General features: G+C 37.8%; 1 protein-coding gene across 1 annotated transcript; it reads left to right on the forward strand.

Annotated features, from left to right (window-relative positions):
- The first annotated feature begins 17756 nt into the window (after nt 1–17756).
- On the forward strand, nt 17757–19574 carry LOC147509957 (uncharacterized). Its single transcript, XM_086597961.1, has 3 exons — nt 17757–18245; nt 18326–18897; nt 19010–19574. Exons 1-3 carry the CDS (start codon nt 17757–17759, stop codon nt 19572–19574), a joined length of 1626 nt encoding a protein of 541 aa, XP_086454087.1.
- Nucleotides 19575–21687: the final 2113 nt, after the last annotated feature.

Raw genomic sequence — 21687 nt, forward strand, 5'->3', positions numbered from 1 at the left:
ATGCAACTACCCACAAGATGCAACTAGTCGACTATCGTAACAACTATGGGAATGCTACGCGTTGATTCTATGATAAGGAGTTAGAGGGGATTTATTCCTTAATTCCTACCAACAATATGGTTATTCCTAATCCCTAATTACACATGGAATTCCTACCAATTCATAACTAGCATGTGAACGATTAAACCCATTCTCATGGTGAACTAATCACTTCTAGAGTGGAAAGGAAATTGCGACGACTCTACGATAATCGGAATCAAGCTTTCATCAAGGCTTCTCAACCCCCTCTAATGGAGGTTTAGCCGAGAATCATTACGCAATTATTTTCAATTAAATTAAAACTAAACATAATATAAAGAATTGAAATTTACTAATCTAAATTAAACAATAATTAAAATCTAATTAATAACTAAGAATTGAATAACAAGTAATAAATGAAATCAGATCTAACACAAATGTAAATGATAAGAATCGAAATTAACAAACTAGCTATTTTATTAATCAATCTAATTAAGAATAATGATTCTAGAGTTTAATCTAAAACAAGAATTGGATTGGAAACTAAACTTAACATAAAGAATTAAATCTAGATCTAGAAGCTATTCTAATGGCTACTTTCTATTCTAAGCTACTTTTATTTTCTAACCTAATTCTCTACCCCTATCTACCATTAACAAAGAGTGAAGCTTTGGTTTTTATACATTCAGATCCAAAAATCGTGCATGGGCTTGGAGCCATGTTTTGGGCCAGAACCCAATTCTTTCAGTCCAAAAAGGCCTCTTCAGCTGCAGTTAGCTTCAACAGACTTTTCGTCCACTTTTGCTCCTTTGATTGGGTCCAGGCTTGGACCATTGGAAAGCTCTTTCCGAGCCGGTCGTTTTGACATAAGGTAGGCCCCATTCCGAGGTCTGAGTCCAAAGATATGGCCTTCGGAAGTTCTGCTGACTTTGTGTGCTGTTTCTGCCCGCGTCGACTTTTCAACTTTTGACCGGGCTTTAGAAAGGCTTTGTTTTCTTGAATCTTGGCCTTTAATCACGGAACTCCTTAGTAACCGACCTTTGCTCCTTTATCTCGCTAAAGTGGCACATTTCTGCACATAATGGACCTTGAAACCTGAAATGCATAAAAACACGTAATCAGTGTTAACTCTTAATTATTACTCACATAATTGGTCTAATAGTATGATTCATAGGGGTTAAAACTACAGTTTTGGGCTCTTATCAAACCACCCCCAAACAGCATTTTGCTTGTCCTCAAGCAAAGATGGGAAATTAGAATAAGTGACCAAAAATGAAGTTCTAACTACTCTCGTTTCGCTGAGTGTGATTGCATTGACCATATGCAACAAGGCCTTAAACCACTAGGAATTCCCTAGTGGACGAGTTATAGCCTCGTGAGAGTTTTCCAGTGAAGGTACTCACAAACTTCAACTATACTACAACGACTAAGAAATAAAACTATTATTTCCTTATCCATGCTCTAAATTAACTATGCCTCTCACTAGCAATGCATATAGAGTAATCAAGTTGAAACCTAAGCTAATGTATGCATAATAATCAATCATCTACAATAAACATATATACAATGAGTAATACTATGAAATGTCTAGCAGGTTCGTTTCTGAAACTCGGAATAGCGTCCTTACGTAGGTTCTCACAATAATAGTCAAGATACAACACTCTGATTTTTCCACTCAAGTTTCGCTACTCCAGTGTGCAGTGGGCACACTTTACCTTACAATCTCAATGACAACAAGGAAACCGGAGTTGATCAAACACATCTGACACTTACTATCACACTAACCTATTCCTAATTGAGCTAGAGGTCTTTATTAGGTGTTTCGGGGATTAGGAGATGGTTTAAGAAGGAAGGAAATGTATATTAAAAAAGGACAAGTCTGAGATAATAGAGTCTTCAGATTATGTAACTAGAGAAAACCTTGTTATTTACTTTTGCTTCTACACTTTGTTTCCATCCTTAGCCATATTTTTTTCTCTTTCTTTGGCTTTTGACTCCTTTTATTCTATTTTTTTTTTGGAGTTTTTATTTTATTTATATTTCTATTTTTCTTTTCTTTGGATGGAAATTTATTTTCTTTATTTTCTGAAGCAATTAACTAACTTTTGTTTACACAGGTTTTTCTCTTCTTCTTTCTTCCTCATTCTATTCTAAGACTTATTCTAGATTGGGTAGGTTGAATTTTTTATTTTGTTTTGTTTTTGTAACAGGGTAAAGGATTTGTGGTTTATGAAAGGCTAAAGAAAGGCTCAGAGGGGCGACTAGCGGAAAATAATTCATAGGTTTGAATTTCTGGCTATATCGATCCAAAAGGGCCTAAATTCTCGCTTAGGATATGGCATAGTGATCAAGCAAGTGGGCGTGTGATTTTCTATCCCGATTTTACTTCTCCCTTGTGTCATTTCTCAAATGTTTCGGCTCATATAAGGCTTTAGGCTATATTCTCACAGGATTTTGTAGAATAAGTACTCTAGCCTAGATTTCAGAAACTTATCGCTAACAATCATAAATACTCATGTAATATATTTATAGATAGATGCAAAGATTATTACCTACATATTAACCTAAGTTTCTAACAATTATTCTGATGCAAAAGCTACGTGAGACTTCTAGATTGTTAAGAGCATAGAGAAGGAAAACAATACCACTATTCCTAAGTGTATAGCATGAACTTATTTATTTATATTTTTGAATTTTTGAAATTTTAACTAGAAAACAAATGCATATTATACATATCTATATCCTAACAGATGCCTTAATTACATGTGTTTCTATGCCCCCAAACAAGAAGTATGCTTTGTCCTCAAAGTATTATAAATAAAGAGGGTAGGAAAAATACCATTGAAACGTGTGAAATTCAGGAACATCTGCAAAATAAAGTTAAAACGTACTAACATAGGAAATAAAAACTGATGCAACTCTATACGAGTTCTACCCATTATGGGGTTAACAAGAATGAAATTGCTTGGGACATAAGCAGACACTAACTAGAATGAAAACTTACCTTATCTCCAGCATTACTCATCATCTTCCTCATCCTCTTCTTCTATAAAGAAGTGAGGTTCCTTTGCGTCCTGCCATGCCATGATAATTTGCCAGGCTTCCCGCCATTTATCATCTATTATTGCTAACCTATTAAGAGCCACTTGGTCTGACGGGGTGTAGGGTGCAACCTGATGAGGTTATATCCTCCACCCATGCCAAGTCATTGCACGGAAAGATCGAATAATACTATTGGTGGGTCGTACAGTGTCGACCGTAATCCAATCCATGAAACATATACAAAAAACAGGAAAGAAACATAGCATAATACGGGAAACTAGAACAGGCATAAGAAGGAACTTATGCCTCATGCTATGGGATCGAGCTAAACTAGACATCAAGGTTCGGGGAAAATCATGACACATACGTCCCGTGGCTAAAGCAAGGAAGACGCTGCAAGTGGCATCATTCACAGAAGAAAAACGCCATTCCCCTAAAATGTTTAGCATGATCCAAAACATAACAGTTCCTATGTTCATGGACAGGCTACCAAAGGCGACATTATAGTCCCCTTGGTCCTCGATACGGAAAATGCCTGCCCCATAGGACTCATGCAAAAACTCATAAGTGTAGACATACATATTATCTACCCAATAGCACCATGGGTCTTGTATTTCAGCGGCATAGCAAGTCCAAGAACAAATGCTAGCAAGAAACACGGTAATTTCCATTGGTTCATTATCAATGTTGATGGAGAACACTTGTTCTCCATCCTGGTCGCTCAAAGAAAATGTAGTTATCGTAAAAATAAGATGCTAGTGTTAGAGAATAAAGTGCATCAGGTCTTACCATAAGCGGCTCCCGACCAACGATGTGATCGCCTCACAAAACCAAGCACAATAAGTAGTGCTTTGGAACAAATCCTCGAAAGAATGTTCTCGTATCAATGTTGGAGATGTCATCTCAAAATTACGCTCTGGAATAGCTGCGAATGAACCGGAAACTACCCGCAGAAAATTGGAATTTTTCTGGTCCACGGAAGTCAGGGCGCGAGTGCGCTCTCTTAGGGCACGAGTGCGCTCTGAAGATTTGGAATTCTAGTGTTTGAGCACGGTCGCTTCACCTTGGTATGAAAAGCGCTCGACAAAAAATCTGAAAAAAAAAAAAAGAGCGCGAAAGCGCGCGGAGTTGAAGTCGCCGAAACTCGAAAATGAGACCTAAACGCGGGAATCGTGGGAGTGAAAGGTGAGTGATGGAGGTTAGGTGTAGTGTGAGTTGTGAGTGTAGAATGTATGAAGTTTATATAGGTTTTAAGTTGCTAAAACGGATCGGAAAGTTGCCAAAAAGTTTTTACGGCAGTTTCCGGAAATACCAAGATTTCCAAACCCGAAACGGAAACAACTCATTTTCTTGATTCTAAAACAAACCTAGTATCTTTTAGGTTGAATTTATGATAGAATCTACCTATTTAATCGAGATTTCATCCTACAATGATACTTATTCATAGATATGCCTAAACGGCCATATTTTCACCTTGACTCGAATAAATTCTAAGACGATGGTCATATAAAAATCTTTGGAATAGATAAAACCACCCCAAACAATTTGGGAAGGTGGGATCAATATTAAATAAACCACGATAATGAAAATAACCGCGATTATATTAAAATTTTCATTCAAGTACATTTCACTACAAAATTCAAATTACGGAAATAAAACTTACATGAAAATAAATGACAATAATGAAACTACAAATAAAAATAGAACATCAAACGATACTATCCCTAATCAATCCTCAGATCGGTAGCGGGAGGGCACATTTCGGGAGATGGCTCCCGAGCTCCGATGGGCCAGCACCATTCGCCCTTCGGCGACGACGCCGTGGTGCCTCGATTGTGTGTCCTCGGAAAAGAATCCCGTGAGGTGGGAATCGTGCAAGCATGTCGGTCCGAATTGGGCCGAGCTTCTAGCTCGGCCCTCATCTGTTCCCACCCTCTCATCCTCTCTCCGGGTACGGATCTCGGTTATGATGGATAGTTGCTGCGTCGAGTCCCGGAGGTCTTCGCAGATAGTGTTGAGTTTAACGCGATGCCACGATAAATCACAGCCATGCGTTTTGCATCTGACCAACACCTCTCCAGGGCATCTACATCAAAACAAGTCAAGTCTTCCTCATCCTCCGAGGCATTCTGATTTCCCCATCCTCCTCGGCATTCGTTTCCACCATCCACCATCCTCTTCTTCTTATCTATCCCGGCAGCCTCCGAACTCGTTGGACATAGATGCGAGGGTTTCGATTGTAGGGTGATGTAAGACCTATCGACGCTCGAGCGCTCTCAACTTCAAAGATGATCTTGGTTATTAACACGGGGAGAGGTGCAACAGACTTCCCTACTCCCCTTAATCATGCTAAGCAAAAACTCCAAGATCTGAACTCGTATACGCTCCCCGAGTATCTATAAGATGTGGAGGCGATTCGGGCCGATGTCGTGACCTTCTCCTTCCCGGGGCGTTCGACCAATCCATCGAGCCGCAACCACCGGGTTGGTTCTAAGGGATGCTCGACGAACACAATCGCGATCTCGCATTATAGTTCCCTTCAGAATCGCTCAAGTTCATCAATGGCTCTACCCCATTATATTGGGACTCCTGCAACGTGACAGTTAGATGGATTCTAGGCGGAATGCCTAGAATCTCCGCCAACAACCCAGTAGTCACTTCCTTCCTCCTCTTCGCCATCGTAACTAAAATCCTAGTCCCCTCCAACTCCCTCGTATTGTAGAACCGTCTGACTAAGTCTTCGTGGTAATAGGCTTCAGTCGAGTACCACAAGCTCTTCCAGTCTCTACTGATCATTTTGTCACCGTAAAACGGCGTGAAGTGGTCGCCAGTAAAAGCTTGTTCTGGTAAAATTTGGCGTTGTTGAGCCATTGGAAGTTTGAATACGGTTTGAGGTTTGTAGAAGGTAGGGGGAAGCAATAAGGGATACCTCACTAAAAAGAACGATGGTGGTGGTGGTGTTGTGGCGCGGCAGCACCAAAAAAAATTTTTATTTTGATTTTCCGGTGGTTTTTGTTGATGGAAATTGGTTGAGGTTGTGGGCGTCGCAGTTGGAGTCGATTTGGGTTGGGTCTTGGATTGTGGGCGTGGTAATTTGGTTTTGTTTTTATTTTATTTTTTTTTTGGTTTTGGAAGCTTTGGTGGGCGTTAATGGCGGTTCGAAGATGATCGCGATCGTTGGCCAAAGGTAATGAGCTGAGCGCTACCGTCTGGCTGGGTGGGCCCAAGCCCAAATCGAAATTTGTGAATTTTTCAATTTTTTTGCGAAACTTCAAATCGAAATTGCTGCTTCGTTACCGCCCGATTTTTGCGAATGAGATATGGAAATGATCATGAGAGAATTTCCAATCCAATGATCCATAAAACACTCTATTCCAACTGTGGATGACGTATAAGATAGTGGAAAATGCCTCAAAGTGCGTGCATGACGTACGTTATGCGAACGACTGAACTCTAAATTCAAGATTATGTCAACCCGGATCGTAATACAATTAAACGGCCTAAGCAACTGTAATGGGACATAAACATTCTAGTACGGAAACACGAACACCCTACCCCCAAACAAATTTTTTTTTACAACGAAGCTTAGAAAATTTGTTTTTAGTAGTGGGTCTTTTAAAGTCAGATTCCCAAGACTTCCTAGATTACTATGTTTATTCTTTAATATATATTTATACTTTTTAAAAAAAACAATAAACAAGAAAGACATAATTCACCCCATAGAGAAACATGACTCAAAAATCCGAGAAAAACATGCAAGAGTGGAAAACGTGAATTATGTTAAATGTGGACTTAGGATCCGGTACTTACAGCCACACACTCCGTAGGGAGGGCCCGGTTACCTTAATGGTGCACTCACCAATATATGGAAATGAAAGAAAATGCACCAAACACAAAAGTTGAGTCGTTTATAGTTAGATACTCGAGACTTTATCTAAACATATGTATGATCATGCAGTTTATCATATATCAACAATCGAAATAGTTGTGGATCATTCCATAAATAAATATCATAGAAAAGATATCCAAACACAATCAAGCACCAAATGCAACCTAGTGAAATGAAAGCGAAGTCGGATCACCCTATTACGTAACCTAGCATGCACCTTCTTTTTCATTTTTGAACGAGTGGGTGTTCTAGTAAATAAGTGTGGAAAAGTGAATGGTTGTGGAAAATATGGTGGATATGGATAAGTTGTAGAAGGATAGCATGTAAAAAATGAGGATGTGGGTTTAGCACAAAACTCATCCATGGTGTGTGTAGGGACTGTCTCAATTCTGAAAATGAAGGTGTCAAATGCTTTTGTCTTCTGAAGTATTTGTTTACTAGGTGGATTTAAAAAATTATGAAGCACAGAAGAAATAAAAGGATCGAGTGCAAACTCGAGATTCCTTTGAAAGGGTGGAAGGAGGGAAGTCGAGGTGGATGTTGTGGAAAGTAGTTCTTGATAGGATGAATTATCACCTACTCTAAGAAACTCATCGAATTGCTCATCTAGATTGGTCTTATCCTCGTTACTATGATAGTCCTCTACATCTTTGAGAAAGTCATCTATCTCATCCTCATCCGTAATATGTGTATCGACTAGAGTAGGGATGGAAATGTTGGAGTCTGAACTTCCAAAGGAAAGAAATTTGGGCATATGATTATCAGGGAACGTGTTGTTGAAATAATCTTGAGCAAAGCTTTCGATCATGCTAACCTCTCCATCCATAGACGAATCGGGTAACTGTGTCTTTGTTTTAAAAACATTGACTTCAACAGCAAGATGGCCAAAAGACATGGACATTGAACCATCACGGTAATTAATGAGCGCATTGGCAGTTGCCAAGAAAGGACGCCCTAAGATGATCGGGACAGAGTCGTTAACGACTTCTGTATCGAGGATGACAAAATCACCCGGATAGTAAAAATCTTGAACTTTTACCAGAACATTTTCGACCACACCCTTAGGATACTTAATAGACCGATCAACTAATTGCAACGTCATTTTAGTGGGTTGCATCTCGTCTAGACCTATTTGTGTATACAAATAAAACGGGAGTAAGTTAACACTAGCCCCCAAGTCTAATAACGCTGTCGTCGTGATAAGAATCTCCTAAAGTGCATTAGAATGGGGACGACCGGGGTCCTTGTACTTAACAATTTCATTATGTTCGATAGAGTTGGGAATTGTTCCATTAAAAGGTGTCTTTTGGTATATTTGTCTTGTTTTAGTAGTACACAATTCCTTAAGAAACTTTAGCATGGTGTGGTAGTTTTTAATAGCTTCGAGGAAGGGAAGGTTTATAGTTAGATTCTTGAAAATATCCCTAATCTCCTCATAATTTGTATCCCTAGTTAACACGGCTAATTTTTGTGGAAAAAGTGGTTTATCTATATTTAGCAATAGTATCACTGGATGTTTAACCGTGGCTCTCTTTAGGTTTGTGTTTGGAACCGGTACCTCTACGGTGGTAGGGTCTTGGTTTCTATTTCGGTAACTAGTAAAATAGTAGGTGTAGGGGCTACTGGTGGGGTAACTATAGGCATAGTTACTTTGTTATCAACCACTCTGCCATAACGGAGAGTGGTGATGGCCTTTAGCTCACCTACATTTTCATATTCATTACTAGTATTATCGGTTACCTCAAAGGCTGTATTTGTTGTTTTAGGATTAGGTATTTCGTGACTTGGAAACACACCTTTGGGTTGGGCTTTATCTTGAGCCAACTGTTGGGTTAAATTATTAACGGATTGTAGAAGCTGTTGGTTAGATTGAGCCATGGTTTGGAAAAGTTTTTGGCTTACTTGTATGAAGGTGTCAAGATGATCCGGTTGTGTGGGTGTAGTAGTCACGGGTGGTGTGGATCGAACTATTTCACACGGAATTATTTATTGGTGGAATTTGATAGTTATTATTTACGGAACGATACCTCTATTAGCATTATAATTATTATAACTACCTTGACTTTGTGCTTGACCTTGTCGAGGTTGCACTTGGTTGTTATAATTATTAAAATTACCCTGACCCTGTCCTTGTCGTGGTGGAGCTTGGTTAAAACTTTGTGTTGGCCTAACATATTGATTATTATACCGGAGGTGTGACGGTTGGTTATTTCTCCAACCGAAGTTGGGATTTTGTCTCCAAGCGGGCTTAGGTTCACTATTAATGGAACAAGTCTGTTCATAGGCTATAGGACAGTGGGGAGTCGGATGCTCAGGGCTCCAACAGAAACTACATGGATTTGAATTTACATTCATGATGGGGATAGGCTTTTGTTGAACAGAAATGGCCTCTACCTTTTTAGTGAGTGATTCGATTAGAGTTTTAAGCTCGAGATCGTGTTTAATTTCAAACATACCGGTGGCCTTAACTATATTTGATGAACTAGCAGAGTGGTGGATATCATCACTAAGCCCCAGTTGTTATTTCGCTTAGTTTGATCCTCTAAAAATTTATAAGCCTCTGAGGCTCCTTTGCTTAAGAAACTACCCCCATTCATTATGTCTAGGACTTCTTTATGGTGGTGTAGAAGTCCTTTGAAAAAGGCACGAACTAACGTGTCTTTCGCTAAGTTAAGATGTGGACACTATATAAGGAGATCGGTGAAACGATTCCAAGCCTCTGAAAATGTTTCATGAGGATTTTGTCGAAAGAAATGAATCTTGGAAAGCATCTCATCCGTCTTTAGGGGTGGGTAAAAATGTTACATAAACAGCTGAACAAGTTTAGCCCACGAGTCCACAGAATTAGGCGTTTGGGCAATTAACCAAGACGCCGCCTTATCGGCTAAGGTGAAAGGGAATACCCTGAGTTTAATTTGTTCCGCACCAACCGTAGGATGGTGGAATGTTGTTAGGACTTGTTTAATCCATGAAAAACGGGTAACAAATTAAAAATATTTGGGGGGATTCGGAAATCCCCCACTAGGTCTGCTATAACGATGCAAGATTTGGGGCTATCGCTCAAGGCTTTGTAGAAGTCAGAGAGAGGAGTCTCTTCTTCGTCGGGCATTGTGTCAGGTGATGTGTGTGAAATAGTAGCTAGAGGTGTAGTGGGTGGTATACTAGATAGACTTATTTGTTAACGTTGTTGTGTAATTACGTTCGGTGTTTTTGTTCGGCCAGACCTTAATCTCATACAAGGCTAAAACCAAATTTAGCTAAACACATCAACACTCCAAACAATTCTGATATACTAGTATAAACCTCTAACAGAGATGCGAGGGCGGAAGAAAGGAATACCTTATTGCGCCCTTGCTTCTCTTATGAATAGCGCCTTGTTGTTGGCGTGTTCAAGTGTATATAACAAGTTAGAACACCGAAAAACTTGAAAAATCAATGTTCGAGTCAAAGTCAGAATTCGGAAAAAAATTAGAAAAAGGGCGCTGGTCGCTCCGTGTAATTTTCAAATTACAGTGTTTTTAGTGGGTCGCGCCCACACGGGCGGTGGTCGCTACCAAGGTTCCAGTTATAGTAGCAAGCGCTCTCATAGAAGCCTTGATCGCTCAGTGTATTTTTGTCGGAACTTTTCAACGAATCGAAAACCCAAGATGAATCAAACAAGGGTGGGTGGGTGAAATGGGACTTTAAGAAAAGTACTTACTCTACGAAAACAATGCGAAAGTGAAACTAAGATGGCAGCGGCGCCATTTGATAAACATAAAATGAAATATAGTTTACCTACGAAATGAACGATAAAACTCAAAATGTAAGTAAACTACAACTAATCTAATGTGCCTATATGTTTATCAAAGTGATTTTCCAATGATAAAACAAATAGTTTTATCCCCGACAGCGGCGCCATTTGATAAAACATAAAATGAAATATAGTTTACCTACGAAATGAACGATAAAACTCAAAACGTAAGTAAACTACAACTAATCTAATGTGCCTATATGTTTATCAAAGATTCTACTCTCAATCCTATGAGATATAGTGGAGTAGGAAGTTCGTTCCACTCCTAGTCCTTCCGCATGTTCATGTTCTCTACGTATAAGTACTCTTAACTCTTAAGTCTAATGAGAGATTTACGAAGTGGCAACTAGACTACGATGCAACTACCCACAAGATGTAACTAGTAACTATCAGAACAACTATGGGAATGCTACGTTGATTCTATGATAAGGAGTTAGAGGGGGATTGATTCCACCTTAACTCGACTTAATCCTACTAACCATTTAATCGTCAGAATCAGAATTGAATCGCCAAGAGAACAATATGGTTATTCCTAATCCCTAATTACACATGGCATTCCTACCAATTCATAACTAGCATGTGAACGATTAAACCCATTCTCATGGTGAACTAATCGCTTCTAGAGTGGAAAGGAAATTGTGGCGACGACTTCTATGATAATCGAATCAAGCTTTCATCAAGGCTTCTCAACCCCTCTAATGGAGGTTTAGCCAGAATCATTACGCTAATTTCGATTAAATTAAAACTAAACATAATATAAAGAATTGAAATTTGCTAATCTAAATTAAACAATAATTAAAATCTAATTAATAACTAAGAATTGAATAACAAGTAATAAATGAAATCAGATCTAACACAAATGTAAATGACAAGAATCAAAATTAACAAACTAGCTATTTTATTAATCAATCTAATTAAGAATAATGATTCTAGAGTTTAATCTAAAACAAGAATTGGATTGGAAACTAAACTTAACATAAAGAATGAAATCTAGATCTAGAAGTTATTCTAATGGCTACTTTCTATGCTAAGCTACTTTTATTTTCTAACCTAATTCTCTACCCCTATCTACCATTAAAAAAGAGTGAAGCTTTGGTTTTTATACATTCAGATCCAAAAATCGTGCATAGGCTTGGAGCCATGTTTTGGGCCAGAGAATCAGGCCCAAAACCCAATTCTTTCAGTTCAAAAAGGCCTCTTCAAAAAGGCCTCTTCAGCTGCAGTTAGCTTCAACAGACTTTTCGTCCACTTTTACACCTTTGATTGGGTCAAAGCTTGGACCAATTGGAAATCTCTTTCCGAGCCGGTCGTTTTGACATAAGGTAGGCCCCATTCCGAGGTCTGAGTCCAAAGATATGACCTTCGGAAGTTCTTCACGACTTTGTGTGTCAAGTTTTACGCCAGCGTTGACTTTTTAGCTTTTGACCGGGCTTTAGAAAGGCTTTGTCTTCTTGAATCTTGGCCTTTAATCACGGAACTCCTTAGTAACCGACCTTTGCTCCTTTATCTCGCTAAAGTGGCACATTTTTGCACATAATGGACTTTGAAACACGAAATGTATAAAACACGAAGTGTTAACTCTTAATTATTACTCACATAATTGGTCTAAAAGTATGACTGTTACAGGGTTAAAACTACAGTTTTGGGCTCTTATCACTCCCTATATGGCAGTTCTCGGCAGTTAGGTTACCGCGGACCTGATCCGCAGATCCCTCCTCTCTCGCTACTCACAGACGACCCCCTTTGCTACCTATGACTCCACATGTCATCAATATGTTCTATACATTTTAAAAACCCATTTTTTCAATTGGTAGAGAGATTCTGTTTTAATAGGAGAAGGATTCCCGCTTTAATTAGAAGTGCTAGAATTTGTTTTAATAGAAGAATAATTCCTGTTATAATAAGAGAGGAATTCTCATTGTAAAAAAGGATTTCCGTTTTTCAAATAAGAGAGAAATTTATATTTTAATAGGAGATGATGTGGAATTTTAATAGAGCTCAAAAAATACCCCTTGTGGGAGATTTAATATTAAGATATATATATATATATATATAACTCTCTCTTAAAATTTCTCTCTTATATATAAAATTTGTTTTAATAGGAGAATAATTCTCGTTATAATAGGATAGGAATTCCCGTTGTAAAAAAATATTTTCGTTTTTCAAATAAGAGAGAAATTTCTGTTTTAATAGGAGATGACGTAGAATTTTAATGGAGATCGAAAAATACCTCTTGTGGGAGCTTTAATATTAAGATATATATATATATATATATATATATATATATATATATATATATATATATATATATATATATATATATATATATATATATATATATATAAAGCAAGCACTTAGAGATCGACCAAATTGTTATCACAAACATATCCATGTCTTAATCTTTTCGTTCCACAAGGCATTGTCTTTGGAATTGGTACATTGGGGCATTGGGCATATGCGCATTCCCTGTTAGTGTGTTCGATCAAGGAAGAACAGGCTCTCAAGTCTTATTGCAGCTGTTGGTATTTTGGGAATGTTATAGGGGCTAATTAAGGTTGGTGCCCACCGACTGTTCCAGCAAACAAAAAAATCACAAAGAAGACAAACAGTATTAGCAAACCATACCCACCCGGCTAGGCACAATGAGTGCAAAATCATAATTTTAACCCGCATATTTCTATATTTATTTTCAAATTTTATTTCTTAACTTTTGGCGCCCTCAAGCATTGATTAAACTCAACAGAGTTGAGTGGAAACTCGACTATGTCAACTCGAAACTCAACAATGTCAACTCAAAACTCGACTGTGTCAACTCGAAACTCAATTGTGTCAACTCAAAACTCTACTGTGTCAATCCCACATCCTGGTAGTATTATTTCAAGGAGATCTCTAATCTCCATTTCCATGTTACACACTAACTAGTTGTTGGTGGGAAAACAACATTTGATAGTGTTTTTTCTTTTCAATTTGATCAGTTACATCATGGAAAATAGTGCTACATGTCGTGGGCAAATATCGTCAACCCGATATTCAAGCCCATATATCGTGAATAATGAGAAATATCGATGTAAGGGTCGATATTTCGTAATTGTAGTTTGTATGCTGCAGGTCCAAGCGGGAAAAGGAGGAAGAGAAAGAGAAGGGACATGTGGCACAAGCTAATTGGACAAAGATGTACTTACAACACTATATAAAGACCGGAAAAGGAAGAAATGATTTATTCCAAATTCATTACACAAAGTCTGTAAAGCAAGAACAAGAGAGAGAGAGAGAGAACTGTAACCGATATTGTTCTTCAAGAACACTCATTTTTAGTTTAATTGAATATTTGCATTTCATATTGAGTTTCTTCATTCTTATTAGTCTTAGTTAGTTTTTCTTATCACTATATTGGCGGCGTCTGGGTTCAAAGACAAAGATCGATTGTTTTGTCTTTCGTTTCTTTTTTCTTTGATCGAATCCATTGATTGAAATCTTGGTGACAAAGAGGAATTGTTGGTAAGGTCAATGAAGGATTAAGGATCAAGAAAGAATATTCTTTTCTTGGTTTGTTTGAACTTTTCAAATCTATTGTGAATGAGTTGGAAAAAGTTTGAAAGGATTAGTGGAGAATAGGAATTTGGTTAAAAAGTTGTATCAAGATGCCTCCAAAGCGTACTACAGTAAGTAAAGCAATGATGGGGAATGAAGGAAGCACTTCTCATGCTGTGTCTAAGAATGAGGAGCGAAGAACTAGAAGATCAACAAGTAGAATAATAGAAGAAATAGAGGAAATACAAGAAGAAGAAGTATCTCTGAAAGACCTATTAAGAAGGATGAATGAGTTAGAAAAGGAAAATCATATGCTAATGGCTGAGAATAGAGCAATAAGGGAAGAGAAGGAGAAGCGTATTGAAGACACTATGTATGAGAAGGATGACGAGGAGTCGAGTTCTGGAACTCCAATAGTGCGAAAGAGTCACCTCGAGGAGAGGAGAAAGAGTCATCTCGAAAAAGTGCAATCTGTAGTGAGAACGACACCGAAAGTGGTGAAAGAAGAAGAATGTAAAGCACTAGTCACAAAAGAGATGGTCCAGGAAATGATGCAGAAGCAATTAGGAGACCAGTTGTTGGAAAAGGTCTCGGCATCGATAAGAAAGCTGGGAGATGATGTCGGTAGAAATCCATTAAAAAGGAGATAGAGAGGGCCTCGTTACCTCTGAAGTTCAAAATTCCAAAATTGAGCCAATATGAAGGAACTACTGACCCCATGGACCATCTTTTTAGTTATCGACATCAGTTCTTGACATATCAGGGCACCGAATATTAGGATATTGTACTATGTCGATCATTTTCGGCAAGCTTGAAAGGGAAAGCATTAAAGTGGTTTTGCACAATTCCAAAGGGATCCATTTCATGCTTCAGAGAGATTGAAGAAAGGTTCATCACTAATTACGGTCACCAGAGGGTGAAGCCAAAGCAGGTGTCAGCCTTATTCCAATTGAAGCAAGCGAAGAAGGAGTCATTAAAATATTTCTTAACAAGGTTCAAGGCTGAAATGCACGCAGTAGAAAAATTGGATGAATCAGAAATGACAGCTGTCATAGCTTTTCAAGCTGGGGTAATACCAGGATCTTATATGCATAAGTATCTGTTGAGGAAAGAGGTGAAAACATTGCAATAGTTGTATGATAAGGTGGATAGAGATATCATAGTAGAGGAGGGTTGAGAGCTGCCACTATGCAAACAGTATTACAAGTCACCGATGCGGGGAAGAAAGATAGGGATAATAATGATCAAAAGTCGAGACTCCTCGAGGTCAGATAACAAAAGCCCTCAAGAGCATTATGCAAATTGAGAAAATTATCCACAACAGTGAAGAAAGTATGACAGAATATTGAAAGAGGAGCTCGATCCTAGCAATTTCATAGCTCTCAATTCCACGCCAGAAGATATTTTGTGGAATATAGTAAAGGAAGATTTTGTGGTGTGGCCGAAATATACTCTTAGGGAAATGAAAGGAAAGCATTATTGTTAATTTCACAAGATCAAGAACCATGAGACTAATAGGTGTCTCCAATTATTAAAAGAGATAGACATGCTAATGAAAGATGGGAAGCTGAGAGAGTTTCGTGTTGATGTTAGACCTGCAGAGAAAGCGACCATAAGGGAGAAGCCATTGGGCATAATAAACATGATTTACAAGGGGGGAATTCCTCAGAAAAAGATTTTTGAGATAAGATAAGGAAGATCTCGATGGTCAAAGAAGTGCTCGAGGTCAATATCGAACCAGTACATGTGAGTCAGCAGCTAATATCGGCTAGCATTTCTGGGGCAATCATGTTCATACCGGAGGACTTGTCTAAGGTAATGTTGCCACATGATAATGCATTGCTAATCACTTTGCGCATTTCAGGTTATGATGTACATAAGATATTAGTGGACTGTGGAAGTTCAGTTAATATTTTATTTTGGAAAGCGTTTAAAAGAATTGATCTCGATGAGTCACATTTAAAACCACCAAAGATCAATTTATATTGTTTTAATGGAACTTCTACCAAACCTGTTAGAGAGATAAAATTGCTAGTACGAGCTGGGCCTCAAACGGTGATGACGAAATTCGTGGTCATCAAGCAGTAATCTGATCACAATGCCATATTGGGAAGGAAATGGATACACAAAATGCATGTTGTGCCTAGTGCATTTTATCAAGTTCTCAGATTCCCAACTGTATATGGACTGCACAAGATCAGGGGTGATTAGTCCGAATCAGAAAAGTGTAATTTCGTCATAGTAAAGGGAATGATGAAAGGGAAAAGCTAACACACTGGGGGCATCTTGGAGAATTCCGCTTAGCAGTTACAGCAAGCTTTACCTGCCGATACCAACATGCAGATACAGGAGCAGGTAAGGTTCACTCAAAAGGTGAACAAACATGAAGAACCACCATGGGAAAGAAAAACCATAGAGGCGGTGGACAAGATTAATATTAGTATAGCAGAAAGTGAGCGTCATACGTTCATTGGTACAGAAATGGCTGAAAGTATAAGAAAGGAGTTGGTGATATTCTTGCAAAAGAATCAAGATATTTTTGCATGGTCGATCTCGGATCTCACCGGTATCGATCCAGATATATGTTCGCATAAACTGAATATGGAAGAAAACACAACTCCAGTGCATCAAATGCATAGAAAAGTGAGGCCAATGTATGAAGAAGTTGTGCAAGTGGAGATACAAAAGATGTTAGATAATGGCATCATCAGATAAGTTGAGCATTCTGAATGGGTAGCAAACATAGTGGTTGTGCCCAAGAAAGATGGTAGAGTTCGAATTTGTGTTAACTTTACCGATGTGAATAAAAAGTGCCCAAAGGACCACTATCCCATGCCTAGAATTGATGAATTGGTCGACCGAACGGCTAGTTTCGAGTTGATCAGTTTTTGCAATGGTTATTTAGGATATTTTCAGATTCTAATGGCTATGATAGACTAGTTAAAAACGGCATTCGTGGTCAATGGAAGAATATACTGCTTCATTAGGATGCCATTTGGATTGAAAAATGTGGGAGCCACTTACCAAAGGCTAGTGGAGTAGATGTTCAGGAAACTCATCAAACGTATTGTCGAGGTCTATATCAATGATATGGTCATCAAATCTATGAAAGTTGGAAATCACATAAAGGACCTCGACACTATATTCAAAATATTGAGAGAGTTTAATATGAAGCTTAATCCCGAAAAATGTACTTTCGGGGTCAGTTCTGACATGTTTTTGGGGTACATAGTCACGAAGAAAGGTATCGATGCTAATCCTGATCAAATACGAGCGCTTCAACAAATGCTATCACCTACAACTTGAAAGCAAATACAAAGGTTGACGGGGAGAATAGCGGCGCTCAATAGATTCATATCCAGAACCTCTGATCGCTGTAAGCCACTTTTTAAGTTGCTTAAAAAGAACGTCAAATTTTGTTGGAATGAGGAATGTGAAGAAGCATTTTCTGAATTAAAGAAATATCTGCAAGAAATGCCAACAATGACAAAGCCAGATGAGGGAGAAAGTTTGCTTCTTTATTTGGCTATATCAGATTTTGCGATACGTTCTGTCCTCGTGAAAGTAGAAAATAGATTGGAAAGACCAGTTTATTTTCAAAGTAAAATAATGCTCGAGGCTGAGACTCGATATTTGATGATAGAAAAGTATGCCTTGGCACTTTTATTTTCGTCTCAAAGATTGAAGCCATATTTTCAAGCACATTCAGTGATCGTGATGATGAATCTCCCATTAAAGCAAACTCTGGCGAAAACTGCTAAGTCAGAAAGGATGTCTAAATGGTTTGTGCTAATAAATGAATTTGGAGTCGAGTATCGAAACCACGTATCAGAAAAGAGTCAGGTACTGGCCGACTTCTTGGCTGATTTTCCATCTGAGGATGCCAGTTGGGGCATGGGAGAAGAAGAATTCGCAATGCTGCAAGAGCCTGAAAATGTTATCGATGCAGATGATCCATGGCTGGAACAAAAGGTTGGAGACTATTTGTCGATGGATCCTCTGGAGGAAAGGGGTGTGGCATCGGAGTGGTGTTGGTTACTCTTGAAAATTAGAGGCTCGAGACTGCAATAATATTAGGTTTCCATGAGTCTAATAATGAGGCTGAGTATGAAGCCTTAATAGCTGGTCTCGAGATGGCTAAATCTCTCAATATAAAAGAGTTATCGATTTTTAGTGACTCGCTGCTCGTGGTCAGCCAGATCAATGGGGGATACTCGGCAAAATGTGAAAATATGGCCGATTATTTGAATTTTATAAAATCCAAGTTGAAGAATTTCAGTAAAATAAGACTGCAACATCTCAATAGAAATGAGAATAGGCATGCAGATGCCTTGGCATATGTTGCAGCGATGCTGGAAAGCACAGAGGGTCGTACTCTGCATATCGGAGTTCAAGAGAAGCCAAGCATCGACATTGATGACTCAGCAGTCATGGAAATTGATACACTGGGGGCGTCATGGATGGAAGCATATATCTCATATTTAGCTGATGGGAAAGTAGTGGAGGACAAAAATGAGGCCAGAAGAATCAAGTCTGGTGCCCAAAGATATGTATTGGTTGATAATGAATTGTATCGAAAGAATCCTAGAGGTCCACATTTGAAATGCATATCGTATGAGGAAGCGTAGCTAATCATTGCCGAGCTTCACGAAGGCGAATGTGGAAACCACTCAGCTGGTAGATCGTTGGCCAATAAAATCATGAGAACAGGGATATTTTTGGCCTCAAATGTGAAGGGACTATCTTCGATATGCTAAAAAGTGTGTAAAGTGCCAAGTTCATGTGAAAGCCATACATGTTCCTGCTGAAGAGTTACATTATGTCTCAAACCCATGGCCTTTTGCTCTATGGGGTATGGATATTTTCGGTCCACTTACACTAGGGAGAGGCAAAAGAAGGTTCATATTGGCAGTTACAGATTATTTTACAAAATGGGTAGAAGTCATAGCTCTGCATCATATCAAAGAAAAGTATGTCATAAATTTCCTTTTTGAACGAGTCATATGTCGATATGGATTGCCTTATGCTATTATATCAGATAATGGTCAGCAGTTCAAAGGAGGAAAGGTGAAAGCTTTCTTGGAATCTTACAAGGTTAAACACTTCACATCTGCGCCATACTATGCTCAAGGTAACGGGCAAGCAGAGGCAACAAATAAGACCATTATGGATAATATCAAGAAAAAATTAGAAGACAAGAAAGGTCTTTGGGTGGATGAGCTAAACAGTGTTTTATGGGCTTATAGAACAACACCTCGAACAGCTACAGGTGAATCACCTTTTACTTTGCCTATGGTATAGAGGCAGTAACTCCATCAGAAATGGTAGTATTGACATCCAAAACAAAGATGATAGAAAATGGTCAAAATAATGAAAGAATGGCTTTAGAAGTTCTCAATCTCGAGGTGACAAGGGATCAAGCAAGGCTAAAGCTCGACACCTATCATAGGCAGCTTAGAAAAGTTTTCAACAATAAAGTAAGAGAAAGACATTTTCAGGAAGGTGAGTTGGTATTGAAAGTGGTCACTCAAGCTACTAAAGAAAAAAGGGCTTGCAAACTAGCAGCAAGCTGGGATGGGCCTTATATCATTCACAAGGTTGGAATCAATGGAGCTTATTACTTAAAAATGGCTAAAGGTGTAATATTACCAAAGCCTCAAAATGTAAGCAATTTGAAAGCATATTATCAATAAAGAATATTCCAAGTATCATGATGTAATTTTTCTTATCAAGGTTATACATTAAATAAAGATATTGTCATTCTCGAAATCAATATTTATACATGTATAACAAATATTTGTATCTCTAGAATTATATGATTGATAATAGGTCAAGCAAAAGCCTGGTGATTTGTAGATCTTCATCTCGGTACCAGGTCAAGAAAAATCCTGGTGATCTGTAGATCCTTATTTCGATACCAGGTCAATAAAATCCTATTCTTGGCAGAAATGCGAGTTCAAGTCAATAAAATCCAGTTCTTGGCAGAAATGTCAAGTTCGGGTAAAAAAAACCTGGTGATCTGTAGATCCTCATCTCGATACCAGGTCAATAAAATCCTGTTCTTGGCAGAAATGTGAGTTCAGGTCAATAAAATCCAATTCTTGATAGAAATGTCAAGTTCGGGTCAAAAAATCCTGGTGATCTGTAGATCCTCATCTCAATACCAGGTCAATAAAATCCTGTTCTTGGCAGAAATGCAAGTTCAGGTCAATAAAATCCAGTTCTTGGCAGAAATGTCAAGTTCGGGTCAAAAAATCTAGGTGATCTGTAGATCCTCATCTTGATACCATGTCAATAAAATCCTGTTTCTTGGCAGAAATGCAGGTTCAGGTCAATAAAATCTAGCTCTTGGCAAAAATGTCAAGTTCGGGTAAAAAAATCCAGGTGATCTGTAGATCCTCATCTTGATACCAGGTCAATAAAATCCTGTTCTTGGCAGAAATGCAGGTTTAGGTCAATAAAATCTAGCTCTTGGCAAAAATGTCAAGTTCGGGTCAATAAAATCTAGTTTTCGGATCATAATCAAAATATTCAATTCCGGGCAGCAATGTGAGGTGAATTAATAAGGTATGTATTTATAAGTGATATTTTAATGCAAATGTTGATGTCAAAATATATTCAAATATATGTTAATTATCGAAACTACTTTTAGTTGAAGTGGTATCGAAACTCATTTTTATATTCAAATATATGTTAAGTATCGATACTGCCTTTAGGTGGAGGGGTATCGAAACTCGTTTTTTATATTCAAATATATGTTAAGTATCGATTCTGTTTTTAGTTGGAGTGGTATCGAAACTAGTTTTTTATATTCAAATATATGTTAAGTATCGATACTGCTTTTAGTTGGAGTGGTATCAAAACTCATTTTTTATATTCAAATATATGTTAAATATCGATACTGTTTTTAGTTAGAGTGGTATCAAAACTCATTTTTTATATTCAAATATATGTTAAGTATCGATACTGGTTTTAGTTGGAGTGGTATCGAAACTTGTTTTTTATATTCAAATATATGTTAAGTATTGATACTGATTTTAGTTGGAGTGGTATCAAAACTCGTTTTTTATATTCAAATATATATTAAGTATCGATACTGCTTTTAGTTAGAGTGGTATCGAAACTCATTTTTTATATTCAAATATATGTCAAGTATTGATACTGTTTTTTAGTTGGAGTGGTATCGAAACTCGTTTTTTAAATTCAAATATATGTTAAGTACCCGTATGAAGTATTAATATTTTGTTGATTAGGAGTGGTATCAAAAATGAGATTATTTCATGTTTAAGTATGATAAATATCATATGTGTTGCATAGAAAATGAGATTATAAAAAGCAAAAAGATCTATTTTCCATAATTCAAAAGGAGTGTTAAGCAGTTACAAGAGAAGTTTAACCAGCATCAATATTCAAT

This window comes from Coptis chinensis, chromosome 3, assembly GCF_015680905.1.
Source record: "Coptis chinensis isolate HL-2020 chromosome 3, ASM1568090v1, whole genome shotgun sequence".
In the NCBI taxonomy this organism is placed as follows: Eukaryota; Viridiplantae; Streptophyta; class Magnoliopsida; order Ranunculales; family Ranunculaceae; genus Coptis; species Coptis chinensis.

Excerpts from the sequence above, each read along its gene's own strand:
- LOC147509957 (XM_086597961.1), top strand. The coding sequence starts at position 17,757 with ATGACAAAGCCAGATGAGGGAGAAAGTTTGCTTCTTTATTTGGCTATA. Across the intron at positions 18,246-18,325 it reads ATCCATGGCTGGAACAAAAG|AGGCTCGAGACTGCAATAAT; the intron begins GTTGGAGACTAT and ends CTTGAAAATTAG. Across the intron at positions 18,898-19,009 it reads TGCATATCGTATGAGGAAGC|GGACTATCTTCGATATGCTA; the intron begins GTAGCTAATCAT and ends TCAAATGTGAAG.